The sequence below is a fragment of the Lonchura striata genome, chromosome 13 (assembly GCF_050655825.1).
Source record: "Lonchura striata isolate lonStrDom1 chromosome 13, ASM5065582v1, whole genome shotgun sequence".
Lineage (NCBI taxonomy): Eukaryota > Metazoa > Chordata > Aves > Passeriformes > Estrildidae > Lonchura > Lonchura striata.
In genome coordinates, this window is record NC_140715.1 from 18066030 (window position 1) to 18088665 (window position 22636).

A 22636-nucleotide genomic window follows, 5' to 3' on the forward strand; every position below is an offset into this window, starting at 1 on the left:
ACTGTAAAGCAGTAGAAGATGAGCTGCAGTTTAATTGCTATTTTCCTATTGGAAATGGGTGAGAAGATAAAATCCAGGCATTAAAAGGGGAAAATGGGAAGCTCTGGAAATGCCTCCTGAAATTCAGAGTCCCCTTGGGGCTGGTGCAAGGTGCAGCACCACACAAATCCCACCCACCACCTGCAAGAAAACCCATGGGAGCCACTCTCAGTCACATCGAACTTTATTTTAATCCCGTCAGAAAAGTTCAAGAATTACACCAAAAAATACTTCAGTCTCTGCTACCTACTGACAAAAAATACACCACAAAATTATAAACTGTTCAGTGGTTTTGCTGGAGTTGGGGTTGTTGGTGGAGGGGGTGGTTTGTACATTTTGAGTGAGAAATGAATTTACAGGTGGAAAGGGAAGGGAGGAGAGGGAGTCAGACAATGCTGTTTGGCACTACAGTTTTAGCTACACTATACAGTTATTTATCATGATGCCTGCAGGACTGAGGAGTTCTGCCCTCACACACTGCCCAGAGTCTCTGACATGGAGGACAAAACTGCCCAATGAGAGGGAAGAAGGGGCCAGTTCCTAATTTCCATCCCAGTCTAGCCAAAAATCTGAAAAAGCAGCTAAGTCCAAAGTGAACCCTGCCCTGCCTGTGCACTCTGCTCTTGCAGCTCTGGAAAAAGAGAATCCTTGGGGGTTTTCTAAATCCCACCAGCCTGCACCAATCTCAGGTGCCATTTGTGGGGAGAGGATGTGTTTCTCTGGGCAGGACTGGATTAAACTTGGGGTCTGCTCTGGGTTTGCAAGCAGAGATTTGATTTGTACCTCTCTCTAGTGACCTGCAATGACAGGAAATGCTGAAGGAGCTGAAGCTGAAGGAGGGAAGCAGGAGCATCCCATTTTGTGGGAAAATCAGGGGCTGGAAAGTTAGAGGCTCAATACTACAAGAATTTTTGAGATGCTCTTCTGATCATAATGGCATTTCTTTGAGTTTTGGTGACCCTCAGGAGAGAGGTCCCAAAGGATGAAGCCTCTGGAAATTGCCAAAGCTCATGCAGGGAATCTATGCCAGAAGCAGAAGGAGAGTCCTGAACTCCTGACTCTGAGTCCTGTGCTCAACAGTTTATTCAAGATTTCCTTACATCAGCCTCTGCCTGCTCCCATCCTGCTCCATCTCCAAGCAGCAGCCTGGATTTCAGCCTCAGAGCCTGGCCAGGACCAGCAGCACTCTGCTGGCTCATCAGGAATGCCAGCAACTTTCTGGAATTCCTCGGGGCACTGTGCAGGCTTTGTGTTTGCATGTGAGCAAAGAACACTGACACTGGATTCAATCTGACAGTAAAATATCTCCCCTTTGGCAAATCAAATACCACAGTGTCTTTGTACCAGGTTCTCCCTACCCCTCCTGAAAGGATTCCAGCTCTTCCTTCACTGCGTGTGAAGCTTCTGTCACAGCTTTCCAGCACTGACAACACTTGTTGGGATTCTCTTCGCTGCTTTTATCCTCTCTGGCTGTTTACCTAACTTGCTTTTTTTGTTTTTTAATTTATTTTTCTAACAAATAGTTAAGCAATGATTTAAAAATATTTTTACATCGTTAAGGTACAGTCAACATCAAACATGCCTTTGTACAAGAGCTCAACTCGGTTACAAATCAACGAGAACAACGCACAAAAAGAAATATCCATGAAGCTGATCCTGCACTGGGCTTGGATTCCCTGCTGCCCCGCTGGGAGCAGGGCACGCTCAGGTGTTGTCCCCCCGCCCTCCCGCTCCAGCTCCTCGCCCTTAATGACCTTCTGTCTTGGCAGCCTTGTTGTCGTGGCTGGCCGAGCCCGAGGGCAGCCAGGGGGACACGGCCCTGGAGCTGGTCTGCTTGGCCATGCTGTAGTGGCTGATGACGGTGTAGAACCTGCCCCGGGAGTTGGAATCCTGTGCAGAGTAGTAGGCGTCCAGCGAGGCGGGGATGCAGCGCTTGTGCTGGGAGGGGAAAGCAGAAGAGAAGCAGAGAAGCAGAGTGATGCCAGGCTCTGGGGGCTCCTGTCTGCACCCACCCTGCCCTGGCAGAGCACCAGGCCGGGCTCGGCCTTCCAAAGGTGCTGTTGGCAGCCCCGATGGCAGCAGAGCTCGGAGATCCGGGGCTGTGGGCTGAGGGAGGGACCGGCTGGGCTGGCTGAGCAGCTCTGCTCACCTGCTGCTCCCCGGCCAGAATTCATCCCCACAGGCAGAGGCAGCAAAAGCTGCTTTGTGCTGCTCTGTTAGAGTGATACCCTGGCCTGTGGGATGAGCACCTGGCTGGGGATGGCAGGAGGCACAGCCCGATGGAGCAGCTCTCTTCACAAGTTCAGGTTTGGATTTAATTCTGAAATTCACTCTATGAAGGGGGCTCAAAGCTTATCTCATGCCAAGCCCCTGCCATGGCAGGGGCACCTTCCACTATCTCAAGTGGCTCCAAGCCCTGTCCAACCTGGCCTTGGGCACTTTCAGGGATCCAGGGGTAGCCACAGCCCTGTGGCACAGCCTCCCCACCCTCACTGGGAAGGATTTCTTCCCAATATCCAACTAAACCTTCCCTCTGTCACTTTGAGGCCAATCCCCCTTGTAAAGAGTCTCTCTCCATCTTTCTTGTAGCTCCTTCAGGTACTGGAGGTCACAATTAGGTCACTCCAAAGCCTTTTCTTTTCCAGTCTGAACAATCCCAATACTCCCTTTTTATACAACCTCAGAGAATAATTCACAATGATTAATACATCAACATCTTACTCTATTTTCCAGCTCATATATTATCCCCAGTGTGGTCAAACCTCCTGTGAATTTATGAGTTTTTTCACAGTGAGAAGTCAGTGAATTATTTTGCAAAATATATATTTTTTTTATCTCAGCAGACCAGGCAAACAGTTCTGTGAATATTTAATACAAAATCACTGGGTTTTAGCAATTGTTACATGGATTTGTTCTTGATAAAGGCTCAAGAGCACCTAGAAGTGAACAATTTGGCAAATTTCAATTTCTTTTCAAAGGACAGAGTGCCAGCACTGCAGCAGTTTGCTTTGCATTACAATGTATGCCAGTAAACATCAGTTACTTGGGAGTGTGGGAAGCAAATGCAGGATCCCAGCTGCAATAAATCCATTCACAAATATGAGGGATTGTTGCTGAACATCTGTCTGTAGTGTTCACCAAATGCTAATCCCAACAATTACACTGTAACAGTAGCTGATGGAGTCAGATGCATGGCCACATTTCCCAGAACACTTTTTCAATTTCAACACATTCCTGCCAAATGTTCTGTTTGGCCTGGTCAAAATAAAAAAAAAAAGCAGCCTGGGCTGTAACCATGCAGGCAATTAGAGCCTGTCATTAGCTCAGGCAATTCATCCTTCTGAAGTTCCTTACCTTATAAACAAATCCATCTGGGCAACTGTGGTCGTAAGTGAAGGCTTTGTACACCACAAGGAACACTATGCAGGCAAGGAATGCAAGAGCCAGGCTTATGAGGATGGTGACCTAGAAAAGAGGGATAATGTTACTGTACATATGTTAAAATGGCATATGAGCAACCTCATAATTAAATGACTTATAGGAACAGACATTCTAACAGACTGCAGCCTTCACTCCACCGTGCAGTACTTAACTAAGCATGGTAATTGACTGAATGCTGGATCCAATATTCTGGATTCCCACATCATTCCCATCCCCCCTCGGACTTCCAACATTCCTGTGTTTAACCCCTTGCAAATGCATAGGTTTTGCTGTAGGATTTGGTGGTCTCAGCTCTGGCCCAGCAGCAGCCAGGATTCCCATTCCAGGTCTGACGGGTGTGGATGAAGTGCCCTGTGACCAGGGCAGATCCCACTTGTCCGGGAGCAGGGAGGAGCAGTGAAGCCTTTGTAGCTCACATCCCTTTGTGCCTCCTGGACAAATTGTGCCCTGCAGGAGAAAGGGGATCCCTCTCTATTTCTCCAAGCTGTAAAAGGACAATATCCTGACTACTGACAAAACCCCACAGCATGTCCAAGAGTGGATGCTGGTGCTGGAGGTACCAGACACAATTCCCTCTTTGGGGCTCAAATATTGCCCCTCTCCTCATTGCCCAGCACGTCACCCAGTCTGTTTCTTTGCTGGAGCTCCCTTCTCTCCAGCTTTTCCAGGTCCCTCTTAAATAGTTCATCCAACAGCAAGTTTTCTGTCCCTACTCCATGTCTGGATGGAGGCCCTGATCCCTGATTTTTGCTGAGCTGTCTATTCCTCAAGGACTGAGCAAGGAGCTGTAAAACACTCCCATCCTCCCCTCTCCCAAAGATTTCTTGGTCCCATAATTCCACAAATGCAGCATAAATGGCTCTGGATTCCAAGTGCTTAAATTAGAGCTGGCTGCACCAGGATTTTGCAGGATCTCTGCATCCTATCTATCTATAGAAGATTTAACTTGCATGAGAGGTGATGGTGGGAAGTGGGAAAACTGATAATTCCTAAAGCAGAGGGGACAGGCTTGTCAGGAACAGCAGCTAATAAACAGCAAGCTGGTTATAGCTCAAAATTAACCAATATAATCTTATTTTTACAACAGTAATATTAGTAATGTATCAATAAATATTATTAATTGCTTAGTATTGGTATCTGCTTTGATTCTCCCCTTCAATCATTCCAGTAGCTGCAATTCTGGGATTTGCAGTCCTGCAGGGATTCCAGGGGCCACTGGGATTGCTGGAAGGGCAGGAAAAGCCTTCCCAGCAATCCCCCAGAAGGATGAGCTGCCTGCTGAAGGTGCTCCTACACAGCATGCTGCATTACTCCTGGAAGACCCAGAGCTACAATTCTGGTGGTTAACACAAAAGTGTGAAAGTAAATTTGTATCCTTGGTGTCAAAACCTACCCATCACATCCAGAACTCAGGCAAGAGGGAGCTGTGGAGACTTATCTAGCAGGAGAGCTTCCTGAATTCATTGTTAAATCAGAATATTTTAGAATAAAAGGTAAAAAGGTGAGACTTGGGCTAAGAGGCTTTGCCAAGGACAAAGAGTTCTCTGAAGGCCAGACCTGCCTTTTAATGTTCCTGCTTGGATTAACCTCTCCTTGGAGCCTCATCTGCTGCAAAATGGGTCAATTAAGGCAAAGGCAGCAACAGAGGGAGCAGAATTTACTGCTGGATCTAGGAGAACACAGTTAGGGAGTTCTGGAGTGCTGCAGAGGGAGCTGGCACAGAAGGAGTGCAGTTGTATGAACTGCAGAGGGGTAGATAGAAATATTTCAGAGCAGCTTTATGGCAGCTCTTGGGTTCCCAGCCTGGGGGAGTCTGTCCCTTCTCATGGTGATAAAGGCTCAGCTGGATTCAAGGCAGATGCAAATGGAATTTGACATGATTTGTGTCCCCAGAAGAAGTTGTATTACACATGAAAAAAAAAAAATAGTCCCTTTGGAATAGTAAAAAAGAGACTTCCTGGATTAAATATGCTCTACTTTTTCCAACCTGGGAAAAACAGATCCCTCCCCATAAAGAGGCACCACAATGCTGATGACAGGTCAGTGTGGAGGAGCATTTCCCCTGTAGAACACATCTCCATCACCTCCTCCCCACTGAAAGGGGAGCCTGCTAGGCCTGGTACTCCCTCTAATTCCAGTGTGGGTATAAACCACAGTGACAGTGGCACAAGTGTCCTTTGAGGTTAATTTGAAGGTTAATGTACATCTTGTTCTACCAAAGCCAATGCTGAGGGGCAGCCCTGGCTAGAAATTCAGCAATAAGGAAAGCTCAGCTCTCCAGTCTGGCTACTGTGCCCCAAATTAAATGTACAATGAGAAAAGAAACCCTGCTTGAAAATGAGCCTTCAGAAAAAGAAAGAACTGAGCTGTTTGGAGTGAGAATAAATGTCTTTTCATGGCTCTTCTGCTAAATCCCACGTGCATGCATGCACAGCCTATGGAAATAACCATTAGAACTGCAATTTGAGGGGTTCTTTCCTCTCATCCGCCCACTGAGTCCCTAAAAATAACAAATTCCCCTCTGCTCTGGCCAAGTGCTGACACCCAGTTGATCATGGCCCTGTGCTGAGCTCTCCCCTCCCTCCAGGCTGTAACTGAGCCAGTTTTCAGCCTCCTGCCTTTCCTGTGCTCACAGAATTGCTGTGACAATATTACACCTGCTGATAAATGGTGGGAAATTGCTCCAGATGAAATGTCATGTAAGATGTTAAAACCCAAAGGAAAGGGAAGAGAAATCCAGCCCCGGATATTCTGCCATGCCAGAGCTAAGATCCACCTCTCCAACTATTCCAGAGCATACAAAGCTTCATTAACATTCAAACACCAAAGAATCACAGAGCTGCAATACCTAATAAACCTCCACTTTTTTTTTTTTTTTTTTTTTATGATTAACATGAACCTTGGCAGTCTCTAAGCAATATAAACACTCACAGAGGGGAAATAAAATTTAGTGAGCAGATAAAACCTAGAAGTGCTGCAGGCATGAATCTGTCACATGTGACTGCTTGAGTGGGTGGGAGAAAGAGGGGATTTGCCTGCCCTCTCCTCAAAATCTCACATGATTCCCAAAGGCTCCCTTAAGAGGGAACAGAGAAGAGAGAACATCATTACCACACCAAACCATTCCCCCCATCCTCCAAAAAATGTGGGAAGAGGCCCTTAACATCCATGAAGGATGATGTCAAGCTCCCATCAACAGCACACTTGGGGTGGTTCCCCGCTTTTCCCAGAGATAAAGAACATTTTTTGCATTTTCACACAGCACAGATGAATAAAAGGATCCATCCTCATCAGGCAGCAGGACATCAGGTGCCAGCAGGTTTTGTGCCAGGCTGAGGATGCCTAATTGCAGTGGTGTTCCAGCTAACCTGGCTTTCATGCAGCCCATGGAAGCATCCTGCCTGCTCTCTTTGATTTCATCAGCTGCCCAGGATCTCCTTTTTCATCAAAAATTCCCTTTTTCCCTCTCCCACTCCAGTACAAAGCTTTATTTAAAAGGCATCCAGAGAACAATGGCACATCCAAACAGCAGGGCATTTATTTAACAGCTTTTTCCATTGCAAGGTTTTTACAGTTTTATTTATTCATATAATATATAATCATGGAATGGCTTGGCTTGGAAGGTACCTCAAAGATCATCTCATTCCATGAGCAGGGACACCTCCCACTGTCCCAGGCTGCTCCAAGCCCTGTCCAACCTGTCCTTGGACACTTCCAGGGATCCAGGGGCAGCCACAGCTTCTCTGGGCACCCTGTGCCAGGGCCCCACCACTCTCAAAAGGAAGAATTTCTTGCCAGCATCCAAACCTAAATTTCCCCTCTTTCAGAGTGGGTGGCACCTCTTAGATACCAGGCATGATTTTATTTCTAGACCTGTTAAATCAGTGTTTGATTCTGGACACTTTTCTCCCTGCTAATACACTTAAACCAAGAGCAGAGCACCAAGAAAAGCCTTGCTGCCTACAGGAAAAGCAACCAGGCCCAGAGAAGAGACAATCATTTGTCACAGAAAAATTTCTACAAAATTCTGCACCATTCTCCTGCTCTCTGCAGCTGTAATGTGAATTAGGGATCTCAGAAGCTTCTGCTGCCTATTTTTATTTTTCCTCTCTTCTCAGCCCCTTCACAAAATTTCATTTTATCAGGAAAGTATCCCACTGCTGCTGCCATGTCTGGTTGTACAAGATACCTTCAGTGTTGCTGGGTACTGGGAAATTTTCTGACCTTTAATAGGCAATTCAGCTGAAGAAGTCCTCTTGGTTTAAATTTTTCTCTTTGTAGAAGAAGAAAGGCAAAGAACAAAGCAAAATTTGTTATGAACAAAACTGGCAGAAATTCTGTCAAGGTTATTTCAGAGAGGAGCTTAAGAGCTGTGCTTGGAGAGGCAGCAAAGCTTTTCCTACAGTTTATGGCAATTCCATTACACCTTGAAAACCCATCAGTCCCTGACAACCCAGTTAACTTGCAGAAAAAAAATCACAAAATCATCTAAGGGCATCCAAATACATCCATGCACTCCTGAATCCATTATAAGGATTTCTGCTTGACAATGAAAAACTCAGGAAGGCAATTTTTTCCCCTTCATGCCATAACTTGTTCCAGCTGAGAATTAAATGGAAGATTGACACCATCAGATTTCCACATGGAAGGTACAATTAAAGGATCGGGAGCTGCTGGATCCAGCTAGCCTGGTGGTCTCTGTGTATTCCAGCATGGAATCCAAGTGAAAACACCCAAATCTGGGTTGTAATTGAAAGGAAATTCAGCAGGGAGGGAGGCACAGGCTGCCAGGACACTGAGAAGGATCAGGTATGATGAGGTACCCCCCAAACACACCCCAGGAAGAGCTGCCCGACTTCAAACTCTGCCAAAAAATTGCTGTGGTGCCTTGCCCAGCACCCAGACACCCTGATCCACCCTGGCAGTGAAAATGATCTGACTGCACTTCTTCAAAAATGTCATTTCACTCCCCACTGTTAAAAATATTTTTGTAATAAGTTGCTGATTTTGCTGATCTTCTGGCAACAGCTTCGCCTCTGAAATTTTGAAAGGCTAACTGCAAAAAAAGTGACACAATTGGGTCTTCAGATTTGCTTAGTACTGCTCAAGGAGATGTAGGATTTGTTCTTTATTATTACAGCACAGCTTTATTCCAGATGGTGTCCAGATTCTTCAGAAGCATTGTTTAGGAGATGCTTTGTAAGAGGGAAATATCCTTAGTCATGTCTCTACATTTTCAGGGCTATGGGATAATACTCCTCTAGTGCTGCAAGGTTTCTTAATGAAGTTTTAAGGTAGATGGGATTTTTTGGTCCTTTAACTTACATTTCATAACCATAAACTAACCTAGCCCCAGTTCTCATAAGAATAGATGAGGATGGGATCATCCTGGGGCCCAGGAACTTCTCCCATCTGCTCCTGGGCTGATCCCCAGTGGCAGCAGCAAAGGGGATTGTGCCCCCTGTTCCCCCTCAGGTGAGACCCACCTGCAGAGCTGCCCCAGCCCTGCCCCAGCACAGGAGGAGCTGGAGCTGCTGCAGAGCCCAGAGGAGCTCCAGGGGATCAGAGGGATGGAGCAGCTCTGCTGGGAGAGCTGGGATTGCTCACCTGGAGGGGAGAAGCTTTGGGGTGATGCAACTGTGGCCTTGCAGTGCCTGGAGAGAGCCTACAGGACAGGTGGAGATGTACAATTTACAAGTGACAGGACAAGGGGAATGGCTTCACACTGACAAGAGAGTAGGGTTAGACTGGGTATTAGGAAAAAGAATTATTGTGAGGGTGGAGAGGCACAGGTGCCCACAGCAGCTGTGGCTGCCCCTGCATCCCTGGCAGTGCCCAAGGCCAGGCTGGACAGGGCTGGGAGCAGCCTGGGACAGTGGGAGGTGTCCCTGCCCATGGCAGGGGGTGGCACTGGATGACTTTTAAGGTCCCTTCCAAGCCAAACTATTCTGGGATTCTCTGCTCCACTATTCCATGGGTTCCTTTCAGCCCACACAGCCCAGCAATCAAAGCCCAAAACACTCACAGAGTGCAGAGAGGCTCATTTATCCAAGTGCCCCAAAGTCTCAGAAGAGTCCACTTGAAGCAGCACTGGCTGTCTCTGAGCCAATTTTCCCTCCCAGCCACATCTCCCTGAGCTTTTCCCATCTCTGCAAATCCCAGCCCACCGTGACAACACCAGAGAACCTCTCCAAGTCTGAAAATCTTAAAAAGAAACATCACTTTTCCAGGATAGCCAGCAGCAATTCCTCTGCTCTGCGCCTCCTAAAGCTGTGAGAGCAGCACGAGTGTGGAAGGAGCACACCGTGTTTCTAAGCAATTTGTCAAATAATTAAATTATGCACACAATAACTAGCTGGCTCAATTATATTAGCCAGTCTCCATCATGTAATATAATTTCTAGTGGCTGTTTAGGCACTAATAGCCTCAGATCTTTTTAACAGTGTCTGGTGCCAGCTGCGGGCTGCGTGACATCTCCCTCTGCCAAGTCAAACCCCTTGGATGGAAAATTCATGGCTCTGTTTCCAAGCCCCCGTTCCTTATGGAAGTTCTGAATGCCATTTTAAATAAAGCTACTTCACCAATGAATATCAGTGAATTTCCATTTAGGTAAATAAAAAGCTCTGTTGGGTTTGCTTTCTCTTTTCTGCTATTTAATTCCATAAAAAATTCCTCCATCAGCAGGCAGGTATAGTGAGACTGGGTGATATTGTTTCTAGGAGCACTAAATAAATACAAGGCCATTTTGGCAGGCCAGACAGGTTTTTAAAAGTGTTTTCCCCCTCCTCCTATAATAATATTTTATTTCTTTTTCAATTGTCAGAGGCCTTTCCACTGGAACTAGGTGATCTTTCAGGTCCTCCCAGCCCAGGCCATTCAATGATTCTGTCTCTGTTTCATCTAAAAGAAATGGAGTAGAGCCCCAAAATTAAACAAGTGGGGTGACTCAAGAACTGCTCAGAAAGGAGCTTTTCTTCCCAAAGCCACATCCTGAGAACACTTGGCAGCCCATTTCAGGAGCTGAGCACTGCTGGAAGAGGCTTCTTTCCAGATCCCTAATTTGAGGTGTTTTTTCAATTAGTGGGACTGCAGCAGACAGGAACATCCTCTCCAAGCCTTCCTGATGTGCAGCCCTTCCCTGCTGCCCTGGCACAGCCTTGGCTGTGACATTTCCTCTGGTCACTCCACGTGGGACATGGCAATGGATGCCTCAGTTCATCACAGGCCCTTTTTAAATGCATTAACAGGAACACAAGATAAATCAAGTCATCAATAAACTGTCTCCTTGCCTGCCCTTTGCCTGCTAAGACTCAACCTCTGCACAGTCTCATGAATGCAAAATCGTCCCCTCTCACTCCTCCCTGATGTTGGATTTGGTGCAGGAAAAGCTTTGGGAGCCCTGAGCAAGAATGGATTCAGGGATTAGCTCATGGCAACACAGCTGGAACTGCAGGTTGTGTTCCCTGCTCTGCTCCTGCCTTTTCCTGACACCTGGCATCCCTCCAAACCCAGCTCCAGAGCCCACTCCCCACTCAGACAACCCCAGTGAGAGCCACCCAAAGCTGCAAACATCTCAGTTCCCCAAATCTTGGCTTTTTCTGAGGCAAAACCACCCAAAGACCACCACATTGACACAGCCAAGGATCAGGCTGGCTCTAGGGAAAAGCTGAGGTGCATTTGCTTTGTGAAATTATCTTCTTCCAAAGGTCAGGCTTGTGTGAATTAAAGCACCTCTGTTCAGTGCACTCTTGTGCCTGAAGAAAATATCACTTGGAAGTCTGTTCCTTCATGAAGGGCAACAAATACACCTGTATTTCAACATTTATGTCTCCCATCATGAGTAGGAAATAATATTTCTGCATTTATGGTTCAGTACACCCATTTCTCTTTAAAAACTTGTTATGTGGGTGCTTTATAGGAGAACAAAGTGAGGACTTGGTGAGCAAAGTGTCCCTTGGGTAACTTAAGAATTAAAAGCCTTTCCATTTTGAATTAGAAAGATGAGGCTTTATTGCTGCAAATGACTTACAAGAGCTACTCTTTTAAAAGCAAACAACAGAAATGAGTAATCGAGGTGATTATGCTGCCTCCAAAGGCACCAGGCCAGTTCCATTAGCTGTGGATCCGACCCAACAGGCTTTAATACATCTGCAAGTACCAACAAGAGGCAGCTCAGCTCTGCTTAGCATTCAATCACAGCCTGTGCTGCTTTACAGAGAGTGAAACATTGCATGGAGAAATTTGTGTCACTGAAGCTTTGCACTTCTATTATTTTTTTTTTAGCATTCAGTGGTCTGGCTACAGGACTCCAAATGCACTTCCCAACAGGCAATAAACTTTGCTTTGGTTTCACTGAGCTGAAAATTCTTTCCTGCCCCTCCATCCTGTTCTGTCTCTTTTGCTACAGTGGCCACACCAGCATTAAACATCTTTAATTTCACCTCAAATGCTGACAGGAAGATTGGCCAACATGCAGATTTCCTGTGGGGTGCCAGAGGTAAGTGCAGAGTGGTGTTAGAGACAGAGACGCAGTGTCAGAAATCCTCCAGGCCCAATGAGAACTGCAGTTACATCCTGGAATTAACAGGGGTATCTCCATGTGGTCACTTATGGAAATGTTTTCAAGCATTTTGCTCCAAAGCCAAGGGTTAGTTAAGGTTTCTGCTCTGTAAATCTTTTTCCTTCAATATATTCTGGTTTGAAGAATGAACTTTCAGCAGGTGTACCCCACAAAAATTTAGGCATGTGAATATTCTCTGTGACTTCCACTTTTGGAGATTTTCTGCAGAATGATTCACTTTCTTCTTCTCTCCAAAAATCAATTAAATGGAAAAAAAACCCAAACCAAGACTGAACAAATCTCTTCAGCTGATTATTCTGTTAGTGCTTACAGATAGCAAAAATAAATAGAGTCGAGGCTTTTCCTGACTTTTTGAAAGAGTATCTATGTGTGTAAAGCTAACATAAAACAAGAATGCATTGTAAGGAAATACGAAAAATGTAATCCATTTCCTATTAAAAAAAACATATTTGGGTTTTTTTTCCTTAGCTTTGTTAAGTGATTCCTAAGTCAGTAGAGAGCATTCCAGTTAAATCAAAATAGATTTTTCTTGTGTATTTTAGACATAGACATGACATTTTTGGGTCCTTGCCTGTACAAAACAATTAAAGAATTAGCTGGGAGTTGTTACAAAACCCCCAGACTCCTACCCAGACAGGGGAAAACCTGCAGGGTTTATAGCAATACCTGGGGCTGTGATCAGACAGATCTGTTCCCTGGCAGCTGAGCCACAAATCCCCACTCAGCTCATCCCCACAGCTCCTATTGTCACTGATGATCACAAACGGCTCCATCAATCTGCCTCATGCAGCCTGGGAGAGCCACTGGGACAGATGTGAGCTGTCCTCTTCTCAGAAATCCTCACAAGAAGGATTTCAGAGCTCAGGCAGAAAGATGAGGAGCACCATTTCTCACCTGCTTGCGTGCACAGCACGAGTGAGAGCCTGAAGCCACACAGGTGTGAGGGTGCCTCAATGCCAGGCAGGGCTGGGCAGTGGATTTTTGGGAAAAGAGAATCTGTGACCTTCTGAACTCACTGAAAATATTCAGCCTCCAAAGAGACAGCTTTGACTCCACACTCAGATCATCCACCACAGTCTGGAGAACACTTAGGTGCAGTGAGAGCTGCCTGACATTCCCGCAGGAACTTGCCCACTGCATCCACAGGGAGAGGAGATCATCTGGAAACTTCTGGGAACTCCCAAAGGGAGGGAATATTCCTCCAAATCAACCCCTTCCTACTGACACTCTCTCTGAGAGCAAGGTTCCAGAGAAAACCCCAGCTCCAGCCCTGCTGCTGGTGGCAGTGCCTGCTCCCTGGGCCTGCCACATCTCTGCTTTCCCTCTGCTTTGTCCCTTGTTTTCCCTGGGCCTGCCACATCTCTGCTTTCCCTCTGCTTTGTCCCTTGTTTTCCCTGGGCCTGCCACATCTCTGCTTTCCCTCTGCTTTGTCCCTTGTTTTCCCTGGGCCTGCCACATCTCTGCTTTCCCTCTGCTTTGTCCCTTGTTTTCCCTGGGCCTGCCACATCTCTGCTTTCCCTCTGCTTTGTCCCTTGTTCTCCTGGATCCTGAACAGGGCTGCCTGCTCCCTGGGCCTGCCACATCTCTGCTTTCCCTCTGCTTTGTCCCTTGTTTTCCCCTGGGCCTGCCACATCTCTGCTTTCCCTCTGCTTTGTCCCTTGTTTTCCCTGGGCCTGCCACATCTCTGCTTTCCCTCTGCTTTGTCCCTTGTTTTCCCTGGGCCTGCCACATCTCTGCTTTCCCTCTGCTTTGTCCCTTGTTCTCCTGGATCCTGAACAGGGCTGCCTGCTCCCTGGGCCTGCCACATCTCTGCTTTCCCTCTGCTTTGTCCCTTGTTTTCCCCTGGGCCTGCCACATCTCTGCTTTCCCTCTGTTCTGTCCCTTGTTCTCCTGGATCCTGAGCCCCAGCAGCAATTCCCAGCAGAAGGAGAAATCCCTGTGTACAGCCCCGAGCACCACTCCCATTAGTCAGGGTAATGGGATCCTCCAGCGACCACTCCGCATCTCAGATAAGAGATGGGATGTGGCAGTTGCCATGGTAACGCTGGCACTGATAGCATTAAAAAGCAGAGGGAGTCCTTTCACCAGGAGTTACTCCTGCCCCGTGGGAACTCAACAATTAAAGGAGACTTTAAAATGTATTTACCACTGAATGGGTACAATGAAAAGCCCCGGCCGTTTTTCTGGGGGTTCCTTGCAGGTTAGAGGAAGAACTAACAGCAGAAAACAGCATACAAGTGAAAGCAGAACATCCCGGGAGGAGTTTGCAGGATCTATGCCATGGATGGGAAGTTTGGGAAGGGGGAGCAGGAATGGCACATCTGGGGCTTTGTGTGTGCAGAAAAGTCAGAATTCCCTGGGGATTTGATGGCTCACCTTCCAGTGGGGGAACCAGGGGAGCATCTTCCATTTAGCAAAGCTGTTACCAACAGGAAATTATTTCCCTGCCCAGAAAAATCTTTGTTAATTAGGAGCCAAGAATTTCAGGTATTGGCTTGGGTTTGCTCATGAACAATTCTTGCATCACTCTCTGTTTTGTAGGGTGCAGTTGGAGACAAAGAGATTTTGCTCTAAATCTTTCACATTAAGTCAGAAGAAAAAAATTGTTCCAGTACGAGCATTTCAACAACAGAAGCTCTTGAATGGGTTCCACTACATTTTAAGGACCTGATGAAAAGTGTGGGCAAGAATTACATCCACAGGTTCCTGGATCTGCATGTGTCAGAGCAGTTTCAGGGTGATCTAATGATAAGAAATAATTCCACTGCACACTCAACAGGGACAGATGACACAACCAGTGACTTTAAAAATGCATCTTGCCAAATTGCAGTAAGAAGAATGAAGTTCCCAGTCTTCATCAGTACTTGCAGATAATTTCTCCAGGTAGATAAGCTGCTTGCAAAAAACATCTTAAATATCTCAACTTCTCCCCCGTACACCCACTCCCAACTTGTTCTGTTAAAGACAAGTACTGAGCTTAATTATTCCAACTCTGAAAACATAAACTTTTTAAAGAAACTGATCCATGAAAAGGATGTGGAAGAATTGAGAAATCAGCTAACTATGGGAGGTAACTATCACCCAGATAATAAATCATTACCTTCCTGAAAATATTTAATAGTTCTGTGGTAGTGGTGAGAAAGGGCTCAGACTGGTGTGACGAAGAGACCAGTTTGTGTAAAACCAGTAAGGGGCCAGCAGTTCCAGGTGTCCACCCAATGCTCTGTAGGCCTACACAGAAAGGCCACTCCAGCACCTCTTCTGGTGCCATCCAAATAAATCAAGGCTGCTGGATGATTTCTGGGCTATCTGGACTGGTTGGAAGAGAAAAGGAGTCAGTGAAAACCCTGTTCTCCAGAAGTAACAAGACTTCATTTGGCGGGGAATCTGTTTAAAAAGCAAAAGGGATTCAATCTCTTTTCAGTACTGACAGAAATAAGGGCAGAATGATTACTCACATATGAGAGACTGTTCTTAAAAGATGTACAGTGGGGTATCACTGGTGAGAAGGAGCAGGAAGCTCAGATGCAGAGGGTTAGAGCTGTCACCCCACAGAGGAATCAGAGACACATTTACAAACCCTCTCTAAGGCACCTCAGTGTTGTCACAGGATGGCAAAGCCCAGGAACAGGAACTCCCTTCAAAGCTCACTCCAAAGGTAGAAGCAGTCTGGAGAAGGCAAGGTCTATAAATCACTGCCTGTCAGCTTAGAAAAATGTTCTCTTTGCTTCTCTGTGGAGGAGTAAAATGAGAAAAGAAATTTCTTTTCTGTATGGATGGCTCAACCATAAGGTTATTTTAACATCATTTTCTCGTAACCCATCTACACGCAACTATTTAAACAGTTTTATAAAGGAGGTATGAGCTGACTCATGCAGCTGAAGAATCAGCCTAATTGGTCAAACTTCCAGGACACTGTGTGCTGAGCTGGAGAGAATCATAATCTCATCTATTAGGGGATGTGACAAGAGGCAGGAGCTATCTCAGATTCCTGGAAGAGCTGGTGTGAAATAAGAACCGTTGCCTAGGGACAGTCTCTTCTTTATGTTAATTAAAGAGCTCAGATCTGGGCTATTCTGCATGGATGAAAAATATGCAAGCATAAGCTTAAATTCTGGCTTGGGCTTATTCATGTGAGAAAGTTGTCTAATAATTCATTAGTTTCTTCAATAAAAGATACCCAAAAGGCAGGGAAAAGGGCATCTGTGGACTTGGCTGGCAAGTTCACGTGGTCTCAAAACTTTTGTTCCAGATGTCTTGGTCTTCTGTAGCACAAAATCACAGAACTGCAGCCTCCTTTCCCAGGCAGCCAGCCCCAGGATAACAGGGAACAGCCTCAGGCTGGGCCAGGGCAGGCTCAGGGTGGGCACAGCAGGAATTTCCCCATGGAAAGGGAGCTCAGGCACTGGAACTGCCCAGGGAGGTTTGGATCCCATCCCTGGAGTGTCCCAGGAAGGGCTGGAGGTGGCACTGGGTGCTGTGGTCTGGGGACAGGGTGGGGATGGGGCACAGCTGGGACTCGATGGTCTGGGAGGGCATTTCCCCCTCAAAAGGACAAAAGAGAATATGATGATCACAGTTATATCATCTTTTTTAAAGCTTTTAAAAATGTAGCCAAACTGAGATCATAAAAGTTAAGTATTTACTGTGATTTCCTCTTACAAAAATCAAATGTAAGATGATTTCATCAGTACCAGATAATAGGGGAGCTTATAACCAGAGGGCAGGGTTTTTAATAACTTCAATGAAAATATACACTGGGACAAAAATGTGGTGCAATAAAAAGTACAAAAGGTAATAAATATTAGCTATTATCTCAGCTAATTTTGTCAGGAAATAATAATACAAATTTAATGGGATACATGGAAGCCTTATGAAAAGCAGGCAGGGAGAGGCTTAGAGTCTTATCCAGTATTAGAGCAGAAGCTGCCTGATGAAAAAGATGACATTGAAGAGCAGAGAATGAAAATAATATGGATTTTAGGGAAAAGAAATAGCTCAAAAATGAAATTGTGATGCTGCCAGGCTCTATAGGAAGAGGCCCAGCTCCCATCTCTGCCAGGGCTCCCAGCTATAGCTGTGAAATGGGAAAACTGCACCAAAAACAGGATGGGAAGAGGAAAAAATGCATGAAAGGAAAGGTTTGAATGCAACAGCAAGTTGGGAATTTGAAAAACAAGGTATTCAGTAGAAGGAGCAGATGAAATAGGATATATCTATCAGCTATACATTAACTTGGTGTGTAAGGAGGAGATGTTCTTGAGTGCTTTTATAAAATAACAAAGCCAGATTTTTCCTGGTTTTACCCTGCCTTTCACGCTTCGGGGCTGCAGGATGGAGTGTTAAATACCCAGTGAGGCAGCAGCATTTACAACACCAACAAGGCCATTTACTGGGGTTAAAGGCAACACATCAGTCCGGGAGTCTCTCACTTTATTGTTGGTTCTCAGGCACATCGTGTCCCGTTCTGATTTGTGTGGGACACTGGAAATGGCTGCTGAGGCTTCTAAGACTGGGATTTAACCATGGTTAATTCACTTTACTCTGGTACAGTAGAGAATTACCACTGCTGGTAAATAGTTACTATATACAAGAAGCTCAGGGAAGAATTCAGTGAGTACCAACAACAGATAAGAAATTTCAGATCAAACTGTGATGTCCATTGGAAAAATAAACCAGCCAAGAACCATAAACATTTATTCCCACAACTCTTAAGAATAAATGATGCTTTGGAAGGAGCAGAAATGTCACCAGGCACTGCCCATTTTCTCTGTTTTTTACTCAAACTCATTGATATTTCTTCTGACTTTGAAAATGAGCAATCACATCTCCTATTTCTATCACTGCCATGCTCTGTGGTTTAGAAAAAGCACCAGGTCTTCCCAGTGCAAAGGGAGGAAAACTGGCAGCTACACGTTTGGAGTCTAATTTTAGGAGGAACTGAGCCATTCTAATGTGCTGCAGTCAACAGGAACAGACAGCACTCAATAATTCATGAGTTTCTTTCCATGTTTGAGTAGAGCCTGTTGAAAATTTCCCAAGGAAACATTTTCCATCAGAAAATTCCAATTCCTGTGGAGCAACACTGCCTACAGGGCAGGATATGCTTGGATACTTCTCTAATATTTTTTCCTATGCATTTTGAAGTAGTTTTAAATCTGTAGTAATATAATAATTATACCAAAGTATTTTAAATATGAAAAGTGTTGACTGGCTATGAGACAAAAGGAATTTTAAAATGCTAAACAAAATGTTTCAACCAATCTTCACTTGGATTTTAAAAACTTCTTTTAACACCAGTGTTTAAGAAGAAAAAGGATTCAAACTTGGTTTATATTCAATTTGGGCTGGAATATATTTACATTATTTTCTTGGTAAAGAAAAGCATTTTCTACTTGAGATGTAGCTATGAAGGTATTTTCATGCCTGTCCTAAAAAAACTCTTCACACTCATGCAGATAAGCCTCTCTTTGACCCTGGTGATGAGTGAAGTGTTAAATTTGTTATGTCTTTCCTGTCACTTTGATTCAGTTATTTTAAAATGAGTGGAATTTGCATCAGAAGGCAGCAGAACAACCATTTCTTACCTTTAGTCTTTCTGTTACCCCATCAGTGAAACTGACTGTGAATTCAGCAATTTTGGGCACTCTGAGTTTTCCTTTGTTCTTCTGGTCAGGCTGATATTCTGTTCTTGTTTTCACAATTACCTGGAAAATAACAACACTTTTGAGGCTTCTGCTCACAGCAGAGATTTTTGAAGCTTTGTTATCAAAGCATTTCTATATAAACCATACCCTGGACCTACACAAGCACCATAAATGAGCACAAGCCATCACCCCCTCAGGAATAAGAGGCAGATAAACTGGCAGATACACAGAACTAGGACAGTGAGCTTATTACACTGAGCCTTAAAATAGCTGGCAGCAAAATGTTTGACACACACTTTTGTTTAGGAGTATTTAAGTTTTATATCAAGCTCAACAGGCAGAAGAACAGCCCGTGCTAAAGAGCCTCACTAATTAAAAGCTCTGTCCAAACAAGTTCTTCGGAAACCAATTTAAATTTAGGCTATTTGGAGCTTCATTCATTCAGGCTCCAGATGATCAATATTTATCTTGTATTATCACCTTGGCTTTTCCCCTAAAATCTGTGTCTGATTAATCCAGGTCCTACTAATCTTATGAAATGAGGTGGTTTACACCAGTGCAGAAGACCCACGTTCTGGTTCTCCATTCTGAGCTGCAGCCTGGTGGAAATTAAAATCTCCAGGAGTGGAGCCTGCTCCAGATGAGAGTGACAAGAGTGATCCCCAAGCTCTTAGTTAGAAACAAAACCTGGTGGAGGATTGGAACAGATTAAGTGAAGCACAAGGTTGAGTTCCAGCTAATCAAGGACTTATTTCCAAATGGAGACAGCAAAGTCTGCTTTGGACCAAAGAGAACCCCAGGTATTTAATCCTCCTGCATTTAATGTATGTGGAAATCAGAGGCACCGAGGAGTCATAAGCCAATTTTCTGGATTCAAATGCAAATCATTAAAGACTGATGAATATTTACATCCTCCAGCAAATCCCTCTCAATAGTTTTTATTACAGGAGCAATTGCAATATTAATACTTGGTGAGAAGAAGGGACAAAAAGCCACACAAATACATTTCTATGAGCAGCTGGGAGCTCAGGATTTGTGATGACACAATGTTAGAGTTCTAGATATTAAAAATTTTAAATTTTCTGTACTGACAGACTCTGACTCCCAAGAGAACATTACATTTAATCTGAGGCTGTAAAAAAAACTTCCAAAATTGATTGACAACACTAAGGTTACAAGGGTGTAGTTAATTAGAAGTGTGTAATATCACAAGGTGAAAAACTTAGAATTTGAAGTTTTAGAATATAGTAATATATATGAAACAAGATAAAAATTTTAGGTTGGAGGCAAGTTGTTCTTTACCTTCTTCTTCCTTCTTCATAAGTTTAAGTAATATTTTATAATTAAACAGAAAAGTCCGCACTGCAGACTTCAAGTAATTAGTTGCTGAGTTAAAAGAAAAAATAATTTAAGTGTCATTTCTTAATGAGATAGTTTAGCCTTAAAAAACCTTATAACAAAAAAATTGTTAACTATTTTATACCTTATTAATGAAAAACTACAACAACGCACCACAGAAGAGGGGAAATGATAAATGGGGACAAGCTTGGGCAGGTTTGGGGTGAATCTTGACCCTGCTCTGAACCCCATTTGTTGAATCAAACCCCATTTTGCCCACCCTGCCCAGCACATTGTGGGCAAAATAAAGCAAAGCTCCCTCTGCAGCCAAGACAGAGTGGCCCAGGTCAGCTCTGAGCTCCAAACAAGCAATGACCTCTTTTTCTCCCTCCAGAGGAGGCAAATGCACCCAGTGCAGCTGGCCAGCCTTCAGATTTCTCCCTGGCCTTTTGCACACCCAGTACAGTAAATTATAGAGCATCAGCCAGCAGCACCTGCCAGCCAGCGTTTAGAAATTGCTCTCTTTCTGTTTTCAGACAATATCCAATTCTCCCAAATTCATGCTTCCTGCTTGGTGTAAATCTTAGCCGCAGACAATTTTAAAAATTTATATGAGAGCTTTTCCACAAACCGTAAGACTGGGTCTTAATGAAAGACCATGAAAGCAGAATATAAGAAAAAGAATCAAATTTAAATCTTTCCTTGTTTCTAGCTATAATTTAATTTTTTTCATCATCAACACCATTTTGTTATGGCTGTTTTTTAACTGTTCCATTGCACCAATAAGCAGGAAAGTTTGAATCATGCTGTCTGCAGGGATACAGAGTCCGAAAATGAACCCACACAGCTCTTCATTCACCAGGCATCAGATTCAGGTCCAGCAGCAATTCTATCACATCTGGGAATAAATAAGCAAGCTCGGGCCCCAGCCAGATCAGAAGGTACTTGAAACACAATTTGCTGACTGTGCCAGTAGTGAAATGAGTGTGCACAGAGCCAGAGTCACCCTGGGCAGTGTTTTGCAGAGGTATCAAAAAGCTTTGGTAGAAGAGGGAAGAAGCACCTCTGCTAAAGGGCTTTTAGCAGGCAAAAGTTAAAAACCTGCTCTCCAGAAGTGTCTTTGTCAAACATCTGCTGAAATTACTCAGCAGCAGAAAGGGCAGGCAGTGAAGTCTCCTTTTTAGAGGAGAGCACAGAAATCAAATGACAAAGGTCAAACTGAAAACTGAAAACCTGCAGGGGGGGGACCATTCAATATCGTGGCAGCAACGATAAAAATGCAATTTTGCTGAGGGCATGGGGTGTACATTGAGAAGAACAGAGCTCCTTCTTGCTCAGTCCCCCACAGGCGAAATAAATCAGTCTGAGCACGGATCCTACTCTTGCAGAGTTAAAAGTGCAAATTTAGAAAAGGAATAATCAATCTTCTGAAGAAATCTTTCTGCATTTTCAGCCTTTTTTTTTTTTTTTTTTCTGTTTTCATTTTCCAGACTTCTGATTTGGGATGAGTGGGAAAGATTTGCCTTCTCCTATTCCCTGCCATCACTCCTTTTTCACCTTCTTTTTCCATTTTGTCAGCGAGAAAAAAGAATTCCTGGCAGTGAAGTCTTCCAGAAATTCTACCCAAATTGCTGCTGAACGTCGAGTAATAAAAGCCTCCTGACTGTGCAGTCGGGGCAATGATCGGAGCTCGTTTATCAGCGGCTGCCCCAGCAGCTGCAGCCAGCCCCGATCCCACTATTCCCATGCAAACAAGGAACATCCATCTCGCACCACGACAGCTTTCCTGGGAGAGCTGCTGCTGCTCATTACAGCACCAGAATCATCCCCAGCCCCTCTCCTTGGCTGTTCTGCAGCGGTGCTGGCTTGGGAATTGCTCTGGATTGAAATCAGGGAAAGGAAGGGCAAAACTGGGGTCCTGGAGAGCTGCAATTCCAAGGAAACCGAAGGGAAGGAAATGCCATCTCCTTCCCTCCTCTGGGATGTTGGCACGTTGGAAAAGAGCTGCTCTAAGGGGGACTTTTCAGATGGATTTAGCTCAGGGAGTCTCCCTGCAGATTATCTTGCTCCTGTGATCTGTTCTTAAAGTTTTGACACCATTTCACAGAGATACAGCAACTTCAAGTTGCAGGAACTGAGCTGTTCTTGCATATGTAGTAAAGGGGACACCAATAAATTACCTGGGACTTTCTTCATTTTACATCCAAAATAAAGCTGTTCGTTGAAAGTTGCTTCCTAGATGGACTTTGCAGAGTGAGGATATGAGAAGAGGGAAAAAGGTTATGGACCAGCAAAAAGTCATATCTAATTATGGAAACCCTCACTGCAGTCCTTGCAGCTTCCTCCTTAACCAGGTTTGTTTAGAATTTGAGCTAATTAACCACCAATTCAGCAAAGCACTTAAGCATGCAAGTAGTCCTATTAACATCAGCAGGATGAGCCGGATATTTCAAGTTAAGTGTGCATTTAAGGGCTTTGGCCTATTGGAGCTGGCTTCAGGCTCCTTCCCACAGCCACTTCCAACACGGGTGCTTGGGGATCCTGGGGAATTCTTCATCAATTGCTCAGGGGCTCTGCTCACATCATGACC

At 44.7% G+C, this 22636-nt stretch overlaps 1 protein-coding gene across 1 annotated transcript in view; it reads right to left on the reverse strand.

The window, feature by feature from the left end:
- Nucleotides 1–205: 205 nt before the first annotated feature.
- NSG2 (neuronal vesicle trafficking associated 2) overlaps nt 206–22636 on the reverse strand; it is a 31900-nt gene continuing 9469 nt past the window's right edge. The window contains exons 3-5 of the mRNA XM_021532136.4: nt 18649–18768; nt 3394–3504; nt 206–1977 (exon numbers count right to left, since the gene is read on the reverse strand). Of these exons, the coding sequence (XP_021387811.1) occupies nt 1786–1977; nt 3394–3504; nt 18649–18768 (423 nt within the window). The 3' untranslated portion in view covers nt 206–1785. The remainder of the gene's footprint in view (nt 1978–3393; nt 3505–18648; nt 18769–22636) is intronic.